The sequence below is a fragment of the Rhinoraja longicauda genome, chromosome 6 (genome assembly GCF_053455715.1).
Source record: "Rhinoraja longicauda isolate Sanriku21f chromosome 6, sRhiLon1.1, whole genome shotgun sequence".
NCBI classification, from domain to species: Eukaryota; Metazoa; Chordata; class Chondrichthyes; order Rajiformes; family Arhynchobatidae; genus Rhinoraja; species Rhinoraja longicauda.
The window spans coordinates 54738183-54757226 of record NC_135958.1 but is presented as its reverse complement, the minus strand read 5'-3'; the positions used below and the strand labels follow the sequence as shown (position 1 = coordinate 54757226).

Sequence of the window (19044 nt, the reverse complement as noted above, 5' to 3'; positions counted from 1 at the left end):
GTCTGGATAAAGATCAATATTCAAAATTCGAAGTGCGGTTTCTACTGAATGTGTATCGCCTTTGCACCATCGTAAAGTCGAAATATCGTCAGTCAAAGCATCGTAAGTCGAGGAGCATCTGTAGAGTAAAATAAAATCTCATACATATGGTAAACTTGAGTCAGGAGAAGTGGTGGGGAGGTCACAAACTTTACATATTGAAGTGTGAAGAAGGGCCCCGATCATAAATGCCCCCAATCCCTGTTCTCCAGACATGCTGCCTGACCCACTGAGTTACATCAGCACGGTCTTTTTTTTTTGTTACTGGGTTAAGCTTGTTTTTTCTGCCGTTGTATTCCATCTTAGTGTGTGTCTTGTGGCTAACGATTACTCGGTATTTAGCCCTTTGACAGTTCACTCATGCCGTTACGTTCCGCATTTGTATGCAGTCTTGTTCACTTGTCAGATTTTGATTGAAGACAATACTTTTTCCTGGGTTTTAATGAGGTGAAACAAGTATTTCTCATTGAGAGGAAAACATTCCGCTTGGGTAGCTTACAATCCAATGGTATGATCATTGAATTCTCCAATTTTAGGTGACCTCTAACAGCCGCCCATCTTCCCTTTCTCTCCGTCTTCGCTCCCCTGTGCCCCACCAGGACTCTCACCTACTCTCCCACACCCACCACTTCCTCCTACATTCCTTCCTCTGGCTTCACAGTTTGCAACCAGTCTGTCTCACGCCATCTGCTCTAATCTCTGGCCTTGTTCCAATCATTTGCCTTTCAAACCCCCCCCACTTGCCTGTATCGTCCTATTACCTGCCACACTTTGTTCTGTCTCTCCTCTCTTCCAGTTTTCTTCTCTCCTCCCTCTTCCACTACAATCAGTCTGAAGAAGAGTCCCAACCAGAAACGTCACCTATCCACGTGCTCCAACGAAGCTGTCTGACTCGCTGAGTTACTCCAGCATTATGTGTCATTAAGTAGTTTTCTGTGCTAGTCTCCCTTATTGGCTTGACTTGGGTATTTGAAGTTGGTTAACAAACTGATTAATTTTGGATCTTCAGAAATATCAATGATTTTTGTATGTGAAATATATGTACCTAAACTTGGGACTAATTCTACTACATTGACAAAAGTAGGAAGACCATGTAACTTTGCTAATATGCCCTTTTTCTCTTGCAGGGAAAATTCATCCGAATTAATTTTGATGTCACTGGTTATATCGTTGGGGCCAACATTGAGACTTGTATCCTCTTCACTGCTGTCTTTTAGGGCGGGTGTTTGTAATGTTGAGATGTAACATAAAATAATCTGGTGTCTTGCCCATATTTGCATAAGGAATGTTTTGTGCTGTTTGCACTAGAATTTGGAAGTGTATCGAATATGATGGGGTGGGAATCTTTAAATATCCCTGTACCTTTTGGTATGCATTGTGTGGTCAGATGACCATGTTGTTAACTCAGCAGCAAGTTCTGCCTTGCTTCATTGAGATCCTATCACCTGAAGAGAACACAGAACACCCTTTTCGGCCCACCATGCCTGTGCCAAAGATGATGCCAAAACCAACTCTTAACTGCTGCACATATTCAATATCTCACCATTCTCTGCCAAAAGACTCTTAAATGCCATTATTATACCTGCTTCCTCCGTGACACCTGGTAACGTGTTTCAAGCATTCACCACCTACCATGTAAAAAGAACTTGCCTCACACATCTCCTTTAAACTTTGCCCCTCTCACCAGAAAGCTAGGCCCTCTGGCAGTTGATATTTCCATCCTGAGAAAAGGTTCTAACGAATCTATGCCTCTCATAAGTTTATATGCACAATCACAATGAGTTGAAAAAGACAATTGTACGAGGTTTGTTGAGTACAAAAGCAAGAGGGTTATCATTAGGCTCTTCAATGCTGATTTAAGTCTCAGTGAAGTATCATGATCAATTCTACGTACCATCAATTGGAAAGACGAGGTAGCGCGAGACCCTTCAAAGGTTTGCTGGAGTAATGCTTGCGATGTGGGATTGTGTAACATAGAGAAGCTGGATTGATTTGCTTCGGAAGCAAAGAAAGTTAATGGAAGATGCAATATGTTCAAATTCCTTTTTGGAGTAAATTTGCAAAACTGTTTCCGTGGCTGATGTAAATTTCAGGCAAACCTATGAATAAACCAAAAGAGGAAATGAGGTGTAAAATAACATTTCTATCACAACTTAAGTTTTGGACTGCACTCCTGAAAAGATGGTTGTAGCAGTCTCAGATCATTCCGATACAAGTTGAGTTTTATTCAAATCTTTGGGCAAAATTAGCTTTTGGGGTCTCATTCAATCTGAAAAATCCTTATTTGTGCTGTGTTTCACGGTTGAGTAAATGATCTGGTTATTCTCAATTTTAATTACTTTTATTGCATACTAACTACGTTTTGGTTTAACTTCTTTTAGCCATTGATAGAAAGTGAAGTGGTGGTCCGACTTTATACGTGGGTATGTCATCCGCATCAACAAAGGATTCTATTGTTTAGTTGCTCAAAATATGCAGTTATGAAATTTATGAAGCCATATAATTTGGTATGTAGAAACTATTCAAGCCAAAGGGACGTGTAACCTTTTATAATTAGGTCAATCTGGTCAAATGTTTGAGCATTATTTGTTGGCAGAGAGATAACAATTTTTAATTGCAAATAAACTCTCACTGGGTTGGGAAAACTCTGGTCAATTTGGGCCCAATTTCCTTACTACTTAAATACTGGTGAAGCTTTAAATTCACCATATTCTCCCTCGTATCTCCTTTTCTAAGTAACAAGTTGTTTATAGGTTGACCTAACATCCAAAGTACACATTTTTATGGTGATAACTGTTCTTCATAATATACTAGACCAAGTGGACCCGTTGGGCCCAAACCTCTCCTGCATTGGTGCAGCACCCTCTCCCTCTCCCTCCCCCTCTCCCCGTAGCCCCTCCCCCCTCCTCCTCCTCCTCCCTCCTTCCCTCCCCTCCCTCTTCCCCCTCCCTCCCCTACCCCCTCTCCCATCCTCCTTCCCTCCCCTCCCTCTTCCCCCTTTCCCCTCCCCCTTCCTCCCCCCCCTCCCTTATCCTCCCCCCTCCCTCCCTAGGAGATAGATTTAAACTTTAAAATGTGAATAACTTTAAATATATAACACCGATTTCAATGAAACTTCTTTCATTAGCACCAAAGGGACGACGGTGAGTAAGGTGGGCCTAAAATTGTCGCGCTATCTTGTACCATTTTGGCTGTAGTTCAGGAACAAACAAACAAACAAACAAACAAACAAACAAACGAGAGTTTTAGTATATAGATTCAAAACTCTTCTCATCCAGCATTGTTTGAAAAACTATGATTAATTAAGATTTTCTGTGCACTTAAAGAGTACACCTACAGAAACAGAGGCATTTTGATTGAATTAGCTGATCAACATGTTTAAGTCATTGCAAATGATTTGGTGATTAGACTTGACTTTCGCAAGATCTTCTGGAAAAGTCCCGTGCAATACGCCAGGCAAAGGACGAACGGACATTCCACATCTTCTATCAACTACTCTGTGGAGCTGGAGAACATCTTAAATGTAAGTCAATTCAATAATAAACATTGAGTGTATTCTCTTGCAAACAACCTTGCCACACTATCAACTTCACCTTTCATCCATCACCCACTAACTCGTCAAAACAGCCACAAAAACTCCAGCTGTATGCATTCAGTTTGGATGCAGAAGAGTTTAAATATCGTGTAGCTTTTCTTCATCCATACAGTGATGGGTTAGAAAATGAAGGTCAGGCATGCTGAAGAACATAAACCGAATAATTCTTTCCAAACTTCATTGGCAAACGGACATCTGGGATTGATCTTGACTTCATTTAAGGTTTTGGTCTCTGATGTGGTTGTAAAGTACATAAGTTGGAACTTTTCCAATTTTTGCTAAAATTAGATTTGATGTTATCCATTGTTGATGAGTGCAAAATTTCCTGAACAATGTGGAAAGTATCAGTACTTAATTTTTATAATGCAAATATTTTGGCTGCTTTGAGAGACCTGGAATGCTTTTGAGTTTACCTATTGTCTCAATGCTAAGGGAATACAGTTTTGCAACTGTTTGTCACTTCGGTCAAATGCCTAGTCTATTAAACTTTCTGGACGTGGTAGAATGATTATTTTGCATTTTAAGTATCAATTTAGAAATGCTCAATGGATTGAAACATTGACCAGAAAGACAAGATTTAATTCTGTCCGTACTGTAGCAGTTTCTGTTAGTCTCAATAACCTTTCAACTACTTAAGAGGATATCGCAGTGGCACAACAGGTAGAGCTGCAGCCTCACAGCACCAGAGACCCACATTTGATTCTGACCTCTGGTGCTGTCTGTGTGGAGTTTTCATGTTCTCCCTGTGATCGCGTGGATTTCCTCCGGGTGCTTCGGTTTCCTCCCACTTCCCAAAGACATGTGGGTTTGTAAAATAATTGGTCTCTAAAATTGCCCCTAATGTGTAGGAAGTTGATGAGAAAGAGGGATAATATAGAACTAATGTGAATGGGCGACCAGCGATGGGTGGGCTGAAGGGCCATGTTGTGTCTCTAAAACTAAAACACTGCATGTCTTTGGGTTCCGTCAAACTTGCTTTCCAATGATTTGGTGGTTGTTGTGGCGAAGAAGATGAGTTTATTAAATTTGGTAAAGTTAATGAGAAAACTGCATGTGGCCAAAACAGTTGTAAATGTCATTTGATCTGATAAAATGAGGGATTGTAATTGGGAGAACTGAAGACCAGGAAATGCCACAGTAAATGGCAAAATATCAAAACTAGATGAATAGAAATTTTGGAATGCACATTCCAAGACAGATAAAGGCAGCAGGGCAAGTGAGGCACTTTATTGGAGGTAAAGAATATAGGAGCAGGGAGGGAAGTGTTAGAACTGCATTAAAGGATTGACCATGGCCAGTGTATTTGTAAGTGCGCTGGCTGCCACAGCAGTGGAAGGATATAATCATGCCAGAGAGGGAGCAGGAGAGATTGTAGGACATTAGGAAGCTGCAGAATATTAATGAGTTTGCTGGGATCGTCTTCTTCAGAAGTAAGGTGACTGAAGGATATTGTAAAGGAACTGTATAAAGCTGAGATGTGGATAGGAAGGATGCATTTTCCTTGTAGACATCAATAAATGAGGGGATGTGGATTTAAGTGAATTTGTAGGAGAGTTGAGGGAAGAAAATTCCAACAGGCAGTTGAAAGGGAGAGAGGTGGGGGAGGGGGAGATGTATCTGGAATCTGCTGTGTGGAATGATGAAGGCACAAACTCATGCCATTCTTCAAAGTGCCTGGTTGAGGCTTTGAAGGGCTGTGGGATTTGGGAATATCTGGGAAATGGGTTAATCTATGTTGCTGCTTTGCTGCACAAATTAAATTGGATGCCTGAATCTGTCTCCTTTCAATGCCACTAACTTCTTCAATGATTCCTGTATAGGGCCTTGCATTCCCTGTGATCAACAAGCAATAACTTTGCTCAAATGTATACATTACTTTAGCTCTGACCTCCATGGTCAAATGTTGATTTTTAAAAAATTCATCTGTTGATGTATAATTTAATAGTTGAATGGATTTTTTTAACCTTAAAACAGCCTCTCATTGCACTTGAAGGGGCCAATGTAAACAGAGGGTGGTTGGAGTGCTGGTAGCCTTTGTTTAAATTGTGGGCCATATGTCCATTTTATGTAATTGGATTCCTATCTTTGTTTAAATAATGTCCCATTTAAAAAAAAAAAAAGATTTTGCTTGTAGAAATCTGGACCTGTTCCCGACCTAAAACGTGACCTATCGATATTCTCCAGAGCTGCTGCCTGACCTGCTGAGTTAATCCAGCATTTTTTCTTTGTAAACCAACCTGGTTAGCATAGTGGCGCGGGGGTAGAGTTGCTGCCTCACAGCGCCAGGGACCCAGAAACGATCCTGACTATGGGTGGTGTTTGTACATACTCCCCGTGACCGCGTGGGTTTTCTCCAGGTGCTCCGGTTTCCTCCCACACTCCAAAGACATACAGATTTGTAGGTTAATTGGCTTCGGTAAAAATTGTAAATTGTCCCTAGTGTGTAAGATAGTGCCAGTGTAAGGAGATCGCTGGTCGGCACGGACTCAGTGGGCCGAAGGGCCTGTTTCTGTGCTGTACCTCTAAACTAAACTAACATCCTCAGTTCCTTGTTTCTGCCATATTCTGCCTTGATTTGCAAAGGGTAGTGGGAATGGTGGGAGGTATGGTACAAAATCAATGTCTGAAGTCATTTTAAAATAAAAATTGCTTTTGCATTCAGCTGACTTGCTGCTCGAAGGATTCAATCACTACCGGTTCCTCTCCAATGGCTATGTTCCAATCCCTGGACAACAAGAGAAGGACAACTTCCAAGAAACTATGGAGGCAATGCATATCATGGGTTTTTCCCATGAGGAGATTTTGTGTAAGATGCCACTGTCTACCTTATTTATAACCGATCCTTGAACAAGTGTCATAGTTATTGAAGGATTTTATGGTAACTATATGATGAGAGAGCACCAAGGTTGAATGATTTTGAATGAGATTTTTTAGAACAAATTAGGACATAAAGTGGGATGATATTATCTGGTGGGTGGTTAACAATAGAGAGCATCTTAAAAATAGCATCTAATAAGGTTGCTTTAAAAATAGTTCTCAGTCCACATCAGAAAATTTACTAATTAACAATTTTGTAGCTGGAATCGCCAGTAGCATGCTTGAATGGGTCAGAAACAAATGACACAATGCCCACAGAAACATAATTTTGGTATAACAACTCTCCAGCCATTTGTAAATCGTACAACTAATGCTCAAGCAGGTACAATCAAAACATTTAGACGGGTACATGGATCGGACAGATTTAGAGGGATATGGGGCAAATGCAGGCAGGTGTAACTAGTGTAGATGGGACGTGTTGGTTGGTTTGGGAAAGTTGGGCCGAAGGGCCTGTTTCCACGTTCTATGACTTAAGACACTGCTTTAGATTTTTTTTTAATTGATCAAGATCCATTTGCTGCCCTAGGATATGCAAATATGGGGAAAAAAAACATTATACCTTGCACATTGCTTATTAGCGCATTCAGAAAATCTTGAATGTGAAGATTTAAAGTCAATTCTTTAACATTTGTTGGGTATATTTAGCCCCAGCGTGAGCTAATTGGATTTGGATTGAATAGTTTGATTTTTAAAACACAGTGGTGTGTTTCTTAAATCTAATTAGCCAATCTGCAACTTTTTCCAAGAAAAAAAATAGACTGCATTTAGATACCAAGAAGGCTGGAGATATTTGACAAGGCAGTAGCATTAATCTGACTCGTTCACTTCCTAGCACAAATTGCTGGCTGGCCTATGGAGTATTTTCATTTTTACATCAGATATGCAGCATCTTAATATTTTATTTTTACATTTCATTTGGATGTGGTGCTAATTCTTCCGCCTACACTATTTAACCTTACCATGTAATGAGATGGTCATTATGCAAAAGGATTTAAAAAAAAAAAGGAATTGCAATGGAAAGCAAACAGTGAATCAATTAACTTCTTCAATACTATAACACAGCAAATTGAATGATATGGTCAAACTGCTGGTATAGTTTTAGTTTCTAGTCAATAGTAATAGTAATACTTACTAGCGTACACATCAAAGACAGATAATTGTGGGACAGTCTAAAAAGATTTTAAAAGCGATTGAAGTACATCACTTTCTCCCTGTTTCTAATCATACAAGTTCTGGTAGAATGCTTATTTCTATCAATCAAATTGTATACAATGCAATTGCTGAATTGGGGAACAATATTTGTGTTTTGTGGACTGAATGGTTATAAGGCCATATCATTTGGGAAAGAACCATTTAAAAGTTACTTTGGAAAATGACAAGTTGGAAAAAAGTATGTCAGGGTGAAAAAAGCTGTTTCCCGTTTCCATGAAACCTCCCCGCTGTAATCAGACACCATTGTGTCACGAGGTCGGTCTCAATTTCACCGTGGGTGGCTATAGAAATTGACAAGCAATTGCTTTTATTGATACTTGTGCAACGATACTCTTTTAAACCCATGTAACATGTAGCCTTTATTAAACATATCCATTAAAAAGGCCTTTAATTTTGAAAATCCAATGAGATGAATAAAACTAATTGCCAGTACTGAAACTCCCTCACCCCTAACCCTGTTTCCCCTGTTGACACAAGTGTTTCATACAACGATTTTTCTACGCGAGGTTTCTTGGGGAACATGTCTATTGCCTTATTGCAGAAGCACCTGCATTTTCCAAGATTACATTGTGCTAAAAAATATTCAGTGTATTCCAGTCCCTCAGTAAGAAAGTAACAGCATCAAATGATGCTGATGGATGTGCAGGCTTGTTTTTTTCTGGAATGAGCTGTGGTAGAATTACCCACGTTTTTCTCAAGTTTTAAGTATTTATTCACTCAAGAATACTTAAAAATCTATTGCATTTTGTCAATTTTATTTTTTCCATTTTTTTTGCTGTGGTTTTGCATTTTTCTGTAGGCGGTGTGTGCACGTTACCTTTGGACGGCTAGTCATAAGTGTATCAGTGGTGACCCAACAACTGAGTGGTACATGGTGTAGTTGTTGTTTCTGGATGCAGATATGATTAAATGTCTTCATATTCAAGCTACAGCATGAAGTGCCAAGTGATTTTGCTTTTTTTGCAAACAGTGTACATACATTTTGTCTGAGGCCCAAATAAGAAGAACTTGCACTTGGTTTACTTGGCACTGCCAATTTGCATTACAAGTTTTTAAACTTGTATAAAAAATTAATGTTGCTCTATCCTGTAAGCAGAACTTAAGCTGGGCTGTCCAATCCACATCACAACTTTCTTGTTAAAATGGACATGATTGTTTGGAAAGATAGACCTTTGGATTTGTGAGGATTTGGATTTGGATTTGTAACTTTTGGCATCCAAAATTTGGTGATTACTCCATGTTATTGAGAAAGATCTATATATTTTTTAATAATTTGATATTCAGATTCCTATTAGTTTATCATTGTCGTATACCCCAGAGTGCAATGAAATTCTTTGTTCACATGAAGCTCATGGTAAACGCAGTGAATGGTGATTCAATGAGTGCATAATGTGCAAAGACTAGAGTAATTTGAATAGGTGCAAAAAATAATTAGTACTAAAACAGAATAATGAGGTGAGATAGCTAAAAATAAGAGTATGTGGAAGAACCTCAAGAAAATGGGTATGAAAGAGGTGACTGGTTCAGGAGGTTAATAGCAGGGGGTGAAATATTGACGATTGACAATTTCCATCCCATTAAATGTTCCGCTATGTTATCACAGCGATGCTGAAGGTGGCCTCATCAGTACTGCAGTTTGGCAATATTATGTTTAAGAAGGAAAGGAACACAGATCAAGCTTCAATGCCAGACAACACAGGTAAGTTATTTCAACGGTTCATGGAGATTATGATCAATTCCAACACAAGAGGACATTAAGCTATTTGCCATGTTTGAAATGCAGGTAAATCATTCCCTCGTGGGTCTAAATGATATATTGGTCGGAAATACCGTTGGTATGGCTGCCCTATGCAGTCTGCAAACCCTTCACATTCTAGCCACAGTCATCTTTCCTCAGCTAAAAAAAAGTTGCTGGAGCCATTTGAAGTCTCATGCACCACCTTGGGACTTCAAGGTTAACCTATAATGAGCATTTGTCAGCACTGGGCCTGTACTCGCTGAAGTTTAGAAAAATGAGGGGGGCCTCATTGAAACATACAGATTAGTGAAAGACTTGGATAGAGTGGATGTGGAGAGGATGTTTCCACTAGTGAGTCTAGAACTGGAGGTCATAGCCTCAGAATTAAAGGACGTTCTTTTAGGAAGATGAGAAGAAATTTCTTTAGTCAGAGGGTGGTAAATCTGGGGAATTCTTTGTCACAGAAGGCTGTGGAGGCTAAGTCTGTGGATATTTTAAGGCAGTGCCTTAAGTTTAAGAGCCATTAATAAGAGTCCATAAAATATCTAATATGAAAATCACCAAAGCCCTCTGGGCAAGGAGTGGTTAGAATGTGGATCTCAAGATCGCAGTAAGGGAAATTAAACCGTGTGAAGATGAGTGGAATAAAAGAATGTGTTGATGGGGTGAATGGATGTTGGAGGATTCTCAAACATAAACTCGCTTTTGTGTCGAATAATGGTGTCCACAGTTTAAATTACATGGTTTTACACTGGCTACCTTTGCATGGATTTATGCAACACTGGAGTTTACTATTGGACCACGGTGTCTACCAGTCCAATCCTAAAATCATCTTTGCCCAAAGTTCTACATTTCCGTTTCCTGTGTTTGTTTATTTTTGAGGTGCACTGATCTCTGCCTTGCACTGCTTTTCCAACAACGTTCCATGGTTTAATGACTTGCTCCATGAAGGAACTTTTCTGACGTGCACCTTGCTTTTTGCTCACGCATATACACTGCATACTAAGCCAGGTGTCAGAAGGCAATTGCTGCAGGTGTGGTACTTAATACGTGCAGAGAAGAGAATATCAAATTGAGGGATGCAGTGGAATATGTGCATCTTTATATTTGTATTGTCTTTCACGTTTTGATGATATCAGGACCCTATTTGATGGTTTATTAACAAATTGGCTCGTTCCTGTTTAACGTTACGGTCTTACATTCCCCAGTTTGAAGTACTCTTACTTTCAGGAGTTTGCCTTCTGTATTCAAAGCTAATAAATCAAAGTAAGGATTTATCTGGAATCAATTATGAAATTATGCACAGATACTTGAAAAATGTTGATGGCATGCCTGTTAAAAGGGGATTTATATTTGGACTTGCATGGAATATAATGAAATCACTTATTTTGAGGTACATTGTAGATTAATGAATGTCCTCTTAAGCTGCTCAGAAACTCTGTCACCTCCTGGGAATGAATGTAATGGAATTCACTCGTGCTATACTCACCCCACGCATCAAAGTTGGCCGCGACTATGTTCAGAAAGCTCAGACCAAAGAACAGGTACGGTTGTGGCTTGTAGCGATCGATGCAAGTGATTTAAAGCTGCTGCTTTTGTTTGAAATAGTTTCTTTATAAGAAAACTTGTTTTTGATTCAAGGCTGACTTTGCTATTGAAGCATTAGCAAAGGCTACATATGAACGCCTTTTTCGTTGGCTTGTTCACCGCATCAACAAAGCTTTGGACAGGACAAAGCGACAGGGAGCTTCTTTCATTGGCATTTTGGATATTGCTGGTTTTGAAATCTTTGAAGTAAGTCCATTTAGATATTCTACAATCCTGTCCCTAGCTTCCAAGTTCATCTCGAGAGTAATCAAGTAGAAAACTAACTTGTGCCTTGATTGAGCTTTGGCAGGGTGCTGCATTGGGATCTGCTTAACTTGGTTCTGAGCTCGAGCAGACGATGAGAAAGAGACTGGCGGTGGGACAGAGTGCATAAAGGGCTGGGAATGGAATTAATATTTGGGCCTAGTTGAGAGAGAATCCCAGGGTAAGGCAGTGGTAACTTTGAATGCATTTCGATTTGGGGTTGGTGGAGGGGTAGTGATGAAAAATTAAGGAGGAAGCATTTTGTGAAAATCCCAGTTGCATTTTTTATAATTTAAATTTTTAACATTAATATTTTAACTAGTGAACCTTGTCTCCAGTGAATAAACTTGTGGGTGGCATATTCCCAAAAAACACATGTTTGCTGTCTGCATTTATGGCTGATATAAACCATTTCTCTGAGGAAATTGCAAAACTTTAGAACTTTCTGCATGAGAAATCAATAGATGCTCCACCTTTTGAGTTGATGTCGATCCTGGAGATATAAATCTTGGACATTGGGATGTGGTTAGAGAGACGAATAGAGGTGAAATGTAAACCATGAGACCAGGAGGGGATTAGGGATTAAGATTGGTTAATGGGGGAGCAAGGCCTTTTAAGTATAGCTGCTTATTTTTTTGTGTTCCGATGTTACGTTTCAACAGATTTTGAACAAAACCTCAGTTGTACATTTTTTTGTATTGCAGCTAAACTCCTTTGAACAGCTGTGCATCAACTACACCAATGAAAAGTTGCAGCAGCTGTTTAACCACACCATGTTTATCTTGGAACAAGAGGAATACCAGCGAGAGGGCATAGAGTGGAATTTCATTGACTTTGGTCTGGATCTGCAGCCTTGCATTGACCTCATCGAAAGACCTGTAAGAATGAAAATTCTGCACATTGATCAGTTTCATAATTACCACCATTAGCACTGCAGAAATTAATATTTTAGTAATTATCTCTAGTTACTTCAGTTGGGGATAAATTAACAGGTTAAAGCAGAAAAAGGCCAATTGGTGAAAGTGGCATCACGAAAGGTTATGAAGACACAAGTTACAATGTGGGTGGGGGTAAGATAAGTAAAGAAGTTTAGTAAAAGGTACAGCCCGGATTAGAAGATATTAGCTATAGGGAGAGGTTGGACAAACTCGGATTGTCTTTTTTAGTACGTCAGAGGTTGAGGGGAGACCTGACAAAAGTATATAACATTGAGAGACTTGTGTACGGTTGAGAGTCAGAATCTCTTTCCTGGGGTGGAATGGCCAAAGACTAGAGCTCATCGCTTTATGGTAATGGGGACAAAGTTTAACGGGTATGGTTGGGGCAAGTGTTCTGGAGGATGATGGGTGCTTGGATCATGCTGCCAGGGATGGTGATGAGTGCCTGAAAAGCACTGCCAGTGATGGTGGTGGAGGCAGATATAATAATGGTATTTAAGAAGCTTTCGAATAAGCTCAAGGATATTTGGGGAATGGAGGAATATAGATCACATGCAGGCAGAGATTTGTTTAACATGCAATCATGTTTGGCACAGGCATTGTGGGCTGAAGGGCTTGTTCCTGTGTTGTACTAAAAATACTGGAGTACTGGAGTAACTCAGTGGGTCAGCAGAAAAAGGATGAGTAATGTTTTGGGTCAGGACCCTTCTTCAGACTTCCAGTGCTGTACTGGTTGATGTTCAGTGTTCCAAACTGCAGTACCTGTGGAAATTCTACATGTAGAAGATGTACATGTGAAACAATGGAACCTGTAGAGATTCTACATCTAGAGATGGACAGAAGCAAAACAATGCTGGAGTAACTCATCGGGTTAGGCGGCCTCTTTGGGGGACATGGGTAGACGATGTTTCGGTTCGGGGCCCTTCTTCAGACTGATTGTAATAGGGGGGTGGGGGTGGGGGGAGGGGCAAAGCCTGGCAAGTGATAGGTGGATTCGGTGAGTTGGGCTTTAATTGTCAGATGGGTGGACGAACACTAGAATTAAAAAGGAGACACAAGGAATGTAAGATAAAGGAGAGGGGAGGAGTGAACTGACAGAAGGTTGGGGTCTGCTGTCTATCATTTGGAAATTGCTCTGCACCCCGTTCAAAGGTGCTAATGCATTGCCTCCAATATAACACTAAATGTTCAGGGCTTCAAACTTGCATGCACTCTTTAGCCAAACAGGAAATCGCAAGATCACCCTTGAATCTTTTAGTCACCCTAGTGGTGACGTAATTTAGCTCAATCTAGCGATTCACCTTTGGATACAATTACCTGTGAAAGGTCGCAGAACACAAGAGCCCCGACCCAAAACGTCACCTATCCACGTTCTCCAGAGATGCTACCTGACCTGCCGAGTAACTACGCTATCTTATTTTTCCAAATATAGTTATTTTCAAATCACAGTCGAAGCTAAGCTTAAGAAGTTCTAAAATTGGAAAATTTAAACACTTCTGCGAAGAAAATGTTTTGAGGGGTATTAAATGTAAACCTGTTAAATATTGACTTTCTTTGCCAGGCTAATCCTCCTGGTGTATTGGCTCTGCTGGATGAGGAATGCTGGTTTCCCAAGGCTACTGATAAGACATTTGTGGAAAAGTTGAGCCAAGAACAAGGTACTCATTCAAAATTCCAAAAGCCAAGACAACTCAAAGACAAGGCTGACTTCTGCATAATTCATTACGCTGGCAAGGTATGTCTATTAGATGGAATGTTCAGAATAGATTATACTGTCTGTTCATAACATGAAAGCTGAAAGCCTTAAATGGGCACTTGGATTAGGTAAAAGGATTCAAGCTGGTTTATATAGGTATGTTTTAATGACTTCACTACATTGTAAGTTTGTTGGATGAGGTACCAATTGAGTTAAATATACTTTGTTACCATGTCTTGGCACGCTGGATATATTTGGCATTAATCATACTGAGAAATGAACAATATAATCTGGCTTTGACATGGGTAGAATACTTGCTCTTTGTTCATTCTTTCATTCTAGTCCCACTGTGATTATTACAACATTTTTTCATGCAATTTTTGAGAACCACAACCAGACCATAAAAGGAGTTGTTTTTCAGTTCCTTAATAGATCTGTATATCACTATTAATTTTAGCAACAATTTTTCGCTCAAGGGCATTGGCGGCTTGGTTGGCCTTGGTTCCTATAATTGCTCGGAATGGTTTGTGGAGCCATTCTGAAGGCAATTAGTAAAAAAAAGTAATCAAGTTGTTGGTCAGAGGGGACCCTGTGTATGGAAGACATTTCTTTTCCCTTGGGATAGTTGTAAACCAAATGGATTTTGAAACTTTTCCATAACTTAGTAACCAGCAATAATCCAATTTTTTTCAATTTTAACAAACTTAATTGAGTTGAGGTTAGTTTATTGTGACGTGCAGCGAGGTACAGTGAAAAACATTTACGTGCTAACCAGTCAACGGAAAAACAATACAATATTACAGTCCAGTGTACAGATCCATGATAAAAGGGAATAACATAAATAACGTTTAATGCAAGACAAAGTTTAGTAACGTCTAATCAAAGGTCTCCAATGAGGTAGATAGGATTTCAGAACTGCTCTCTAGTTGTTGGTGGGATGGTTCAGATGCCCGATAACAGCTGGGAAGAAACTGTCCCTGAATCTGGAGGTGTGTTTTCTGTACCTCTTGCCTGATGGGAGAGGGGATATGAAGGAATTTAAGTACTCCAATTGACAGCCTAGATACCAAGTACTAGAGACAGCCAGCAACTTGACCAGTGTTCAAAGTGACTGATGCACAAAACAACTTGTAGTAATTTTTTCATCTTTTGTGTAATTAATATACACTACATCAGACCATAATTAAATTGAGATATTTAGCTCTATTCCTTTTCTAAGGGTTTGACCAGAAATGTTTCTTTCCCTAAAATTTGTGATTTGTCATTTGTGAGCGTAGCACCAAGGCACATTCCTTGTATATGCACATACTTGGCCAATAAACTTGTTCATTCATTCAAAAATAAAATAATTAGAGATGACAGTGAGTGTAGGTGCTCTGAATGCAACCATTGGCGCAGCGGTAGAGTTGCTGCCTCACAATGCTAGAGACTGGCTTCGATCCTGACCATGGGTGCTATCTGTGAGGAGTTTGCACGTTCTCCCTGTGACTGTGTGGGTTTGTAGCTTAATTGGCTTCTGTAAATTGGCCCGAGTGTAGGGATTGGATGAGAAACATAGAACTAGTGTGAATAATGGTTGGCACGGACTCAGTGGACCAAAGGGCCTGTTTCCACGTTGTATCTCAAAACTATAGTTCTGGAAAATTGCAGAAGCATGTTTTACAGTGCTGTTTTTAAATACTCCATAAATACCAATAACTTCAGGTAATCGGTTAAATTCTTGTACCCAGGTGGATTACAAGGCAGATGAATGGCTTCTGAAAAACATGGACCCACTTAATGACAATGTTGCAACCCTCTTGCATCAATCATTGGACAAGTTTGTGGGAGAGTTGTGGAAGGATGGTGAGTAATTATATTTTTCTCTGATGCCAATGTTTTGTGAAAATCTTTTGTGTGTTTATCTTTCTCATGTTATTGAGAATATTAATAACTTGAAGTACATTTTACTTTAAAATGACAGATTATTTGAGATTCCATTTAATTACTTTGATTTTTCAGTCACAGCATTTTTTGGGGGCTTTTTTCTGAGCATTTCAACTTTCTTTAGAATTAGAAGTTAGCGAAACAGTTTCAATGTGAGAGAATAAGAGAGCAAAAGGTTTTGTATGGGGTGAAAGATAAGTGTCATTAAGTGCCAAAAGATGGCCCATGGTGAAAGAAGTTTGTAATAGGTTAAAGAAATAGCCTTGTCTGAGGCTTAATTGGGAGAAGCAGGTGTTAAAGTTATCAAGGAGAAAACAGCAAATAGTGCAAATATGAAATAATTATGTAAAATTAATGAATTCTGAGCACTTTGCGCCCTTCGAGATGGGATGCAATCAGGTGATGTGTTCGTCTTTAAACTCGCTTCAACCTTCATTATAATGGAGTAGGAGGCCAACACTAGAGTGGGACAAGCATTATAGTGACAGGCAACCAAAGGCTCAAGGGCACACTTGTGGACCGAACGGGGTGTTCCCCAAAATATTTGTCCAATTTATGAAATGCCATATCAGAAGGAATGAATAAAGTATACCAAACTAAACAGTTGAAACACTTGCTGCTTCACCTGGTATGTGCACCTTGAGCCTTGGTGGGAGAGAGAGGCCAATAGCATGTGATTCCCATGAAGGTACCGTGGGCACGGCAGTGTATTTTGTGTGTATTGTAGGGGTATACTGGAGTGACCTGAAAGGAAAGTACTTCTGGAATACTGGGAGGAGAGGATATCTGGCGATGGAAGTTACGGAGAATGCAGGCTGAACCAGTGGGCAAAATAAACTTTTTAGTTCCTGATAGGAAGAGAAATGTAACATGACTGAGGAAAATGCAAAGCTCTGGAGTCAGTCAGGCAGCATCTGTGGAGGAGAAGGTCAAGTGATGTTTCAGGTCAGCAAACTTGTTCGGTACGGTGGCACAGTGATAGTTGCTGCCTTTCAGCACTGGAGATCCGGGTTCGATCCTGTCTACGGGTGCTGTGTGCGGAGTTTGTATGTTCTCCCCGTGACCTGCATGGGTTTTCCCCGGGAGCTCTGGTTTCCTCCCATATTCCAAAGACGTACAGATTTGTAGGTTAATTGGTAAAATTGTAAATTGTCCCTAATGTGTGTAGTATCGTGTTATTGTGCGGGGATCACTAGTCGGCATGGAGTCGGTGGGCTGAAGGGCCTGTTTCCGTGCTGTATCTCTAAACTAAACTTAAGCGTCTGAAGAAAAGAGTCCCGACCTGAAACATTGCTTATCCATTGGACTCCGCTCCCGGAATGGAGCCAGCCTTTCTGATGAGCTTGTTAATGCGGTTGGTGACCGCGGCCTTCGCCCTGCTGCCCCTTGACAGCGAAGAAGATGGCACTGGCTACAGTCGATTGGTGGAATCCCTCCACTGATGCTGCCAGGCCTACTGAGTTACTCCAGCACTTTGTGTTTTGCTCGAGAATTCAGCATCTTCGGTTCCTTGCATTTCCAAACATGATTGAGGGTCTTCGTTTCTGCCAGATGGAACTCCCAACCTGAGAATATTAGAGCCAGTTAGAAGCGTTTGCCAGGTGTTGGCCAATTAAGAATACAAAATCAGAAACTGGAAGTATATAATTGGAGGTTTAGCAGGAGGCAAGTTGGGAGGAATTGTTGTTGAAAAATGAGTGTGTGGGTTTGCAGTGGATATGACAACAGATCTGTACTCTGAGGTGAAGAAGTCTACAGTGTAAAATGGACTGCATGAGGATAGAAATTAACAGCAACGTTGAAAATGTTTTAGTTGGGTCAAGAGTAGGAAGAATAGCCACATTCGGCATTTCTTAACCAAGTGCTTCCTTCTATATCCATATCCTCTACTTAGCCTATTCCGAGTGCAAGTTTAAATGCTTCTTAAACATAGTGTATCTGATACTACACCACTGCAGATCATGCATTGCATTGCGTTTTAAATCTCCAATTTTCCTTCTGAATGGTTATCAAGTGGAAACATCTACTATTCATCTCTCTACAGATGCTTCCTGAATGAGTATCATTGACATTGTTTTGCTCTGGTTTATCTTGTATAAAAGATCAGTGATTTCACTGGTGTCTGCATGAAGGACTATATAGTCTACTATGTTTATATCCCATAGATTTGATAGCCGAAGAGCATCTTTCTGCTTTTACAACTCATGAGATTTTACCGTGCGTAAGCGCAACACGATGCTTTAAAAGAAATACATTTGCGATTCTTTTTTTCAGTTGACCGCATTGTGGGTTTGGACCAAGTTGCTGGCATGAATGAAACTGCCTTTGGTTCAGCATACAAGACCAAGAAGGGCATGTTCCGCACAGTGGGACAACTGTACAAAGAGTCCTTGGCCAAACTAATGGCCACGCTCCGCAACACTAACCCCAATTTTGTCCGCTGCATCATTCCAAACCACGAGAAGAGGGTAGGTACATCTCCAGATAGAGGGACTGGCATATCCCATGATGCCAATGTAAAAACAAATTACTTGTTTTTGGTCTGAAAAGTGATTGTGTGCAGGAGAGGATTTCTGCCGAAGGAAAACAAACGCCAGGCCCTTGTTCTCGAAGGGGAAAGAGCTAATAAGCACGAAGCTGTAAGCTAGTTAACTTTAACATCTGTTAGGAAAATGCTGGAGTGAGTAATCAAGGAAGAAATAGCTGGTTGTTTAAAAAAGCTGAATGCAATCAAACCAAGTCAGCATGGTTTATGAAAGGGAAATTGTGTTTGGCTAATTTGCTACAGTACTTTGAGGGTATGTAGCGAGCAGAGTTGGTTGAACAGAATCTGTAAATGTGTGTTTGAATTTCCTGAAACTAGTTCAAAGGCTATGCACAAGAGATCACAGTAAATGGAGTCTGATGTTGGAAAGTCCTAGGTTATGTAGTTTGGTGGGAGCCATCAAAAACAGAATACTATCTCAGTGGAAAAGGTGCAGGATATGGGCTGGGTGCCTTAGTGCATGAAGCACAGGCAGCAAGTAATGGAGAAGGAAAATAGCAAATTGACCTTTATTTCTAGGGAGTTCATGGTTAGGAATAGAGTTCCATTGGTGTGGCCATGTGCGGAATAGTGGGGAACAGTTTGCACCCTCCTTATTTAACAGGAGATACAAGCATTGGGGGCAGA

The 19044-nt window shown here is 40.2% G+C and overlaps 1 protein-coding gene across 6 annotated transcripts in view; it reads left to right on the top strand.

Moving 5' to 3' along the window:
• LOC144594470 (myosin-10) overlaps positions 1-19044 on the top strand; it is a 151857-nt gene that overhangs the window by 83651 nt on the left and 49162 nt on the right. For all 6 annotated transcript variants that reach the window (XM_078400989.1, XM_078400988.1, XM_078400987.1 and 3 more), the window contains 10 exons: positions 1167-1230; positions 3464-3562; positions 6297-6440; positions 9327-9422; positions 10887-11005; positions 11103-11255; positions 12017-12190; positions 13812-13985; positions 15677-15791; positions 18147-18340. In XM_078400989.1, coding sequence (XP_078257115.1) covers positions 1167-1230; positions 3464-3562; positions 6297-6440; positions 9327-9422; positions 10887-11005; positions 11103-11255; positions 12017-12190; positions 13812-13985; positions 15677-15791; positions 18147-18340 — 1332 coding nt within the window. The remainder of the gene's footprint in view (positions 1-1166; positions 1231-3463; positions 3563-6296; positions 6441-9326; positions 9423-10886; positions 11006-11102; positions 11256-12016; positions 12191-13811; positions 13986-15676; positions 15792-18146; positions 18341-19044) is intronic.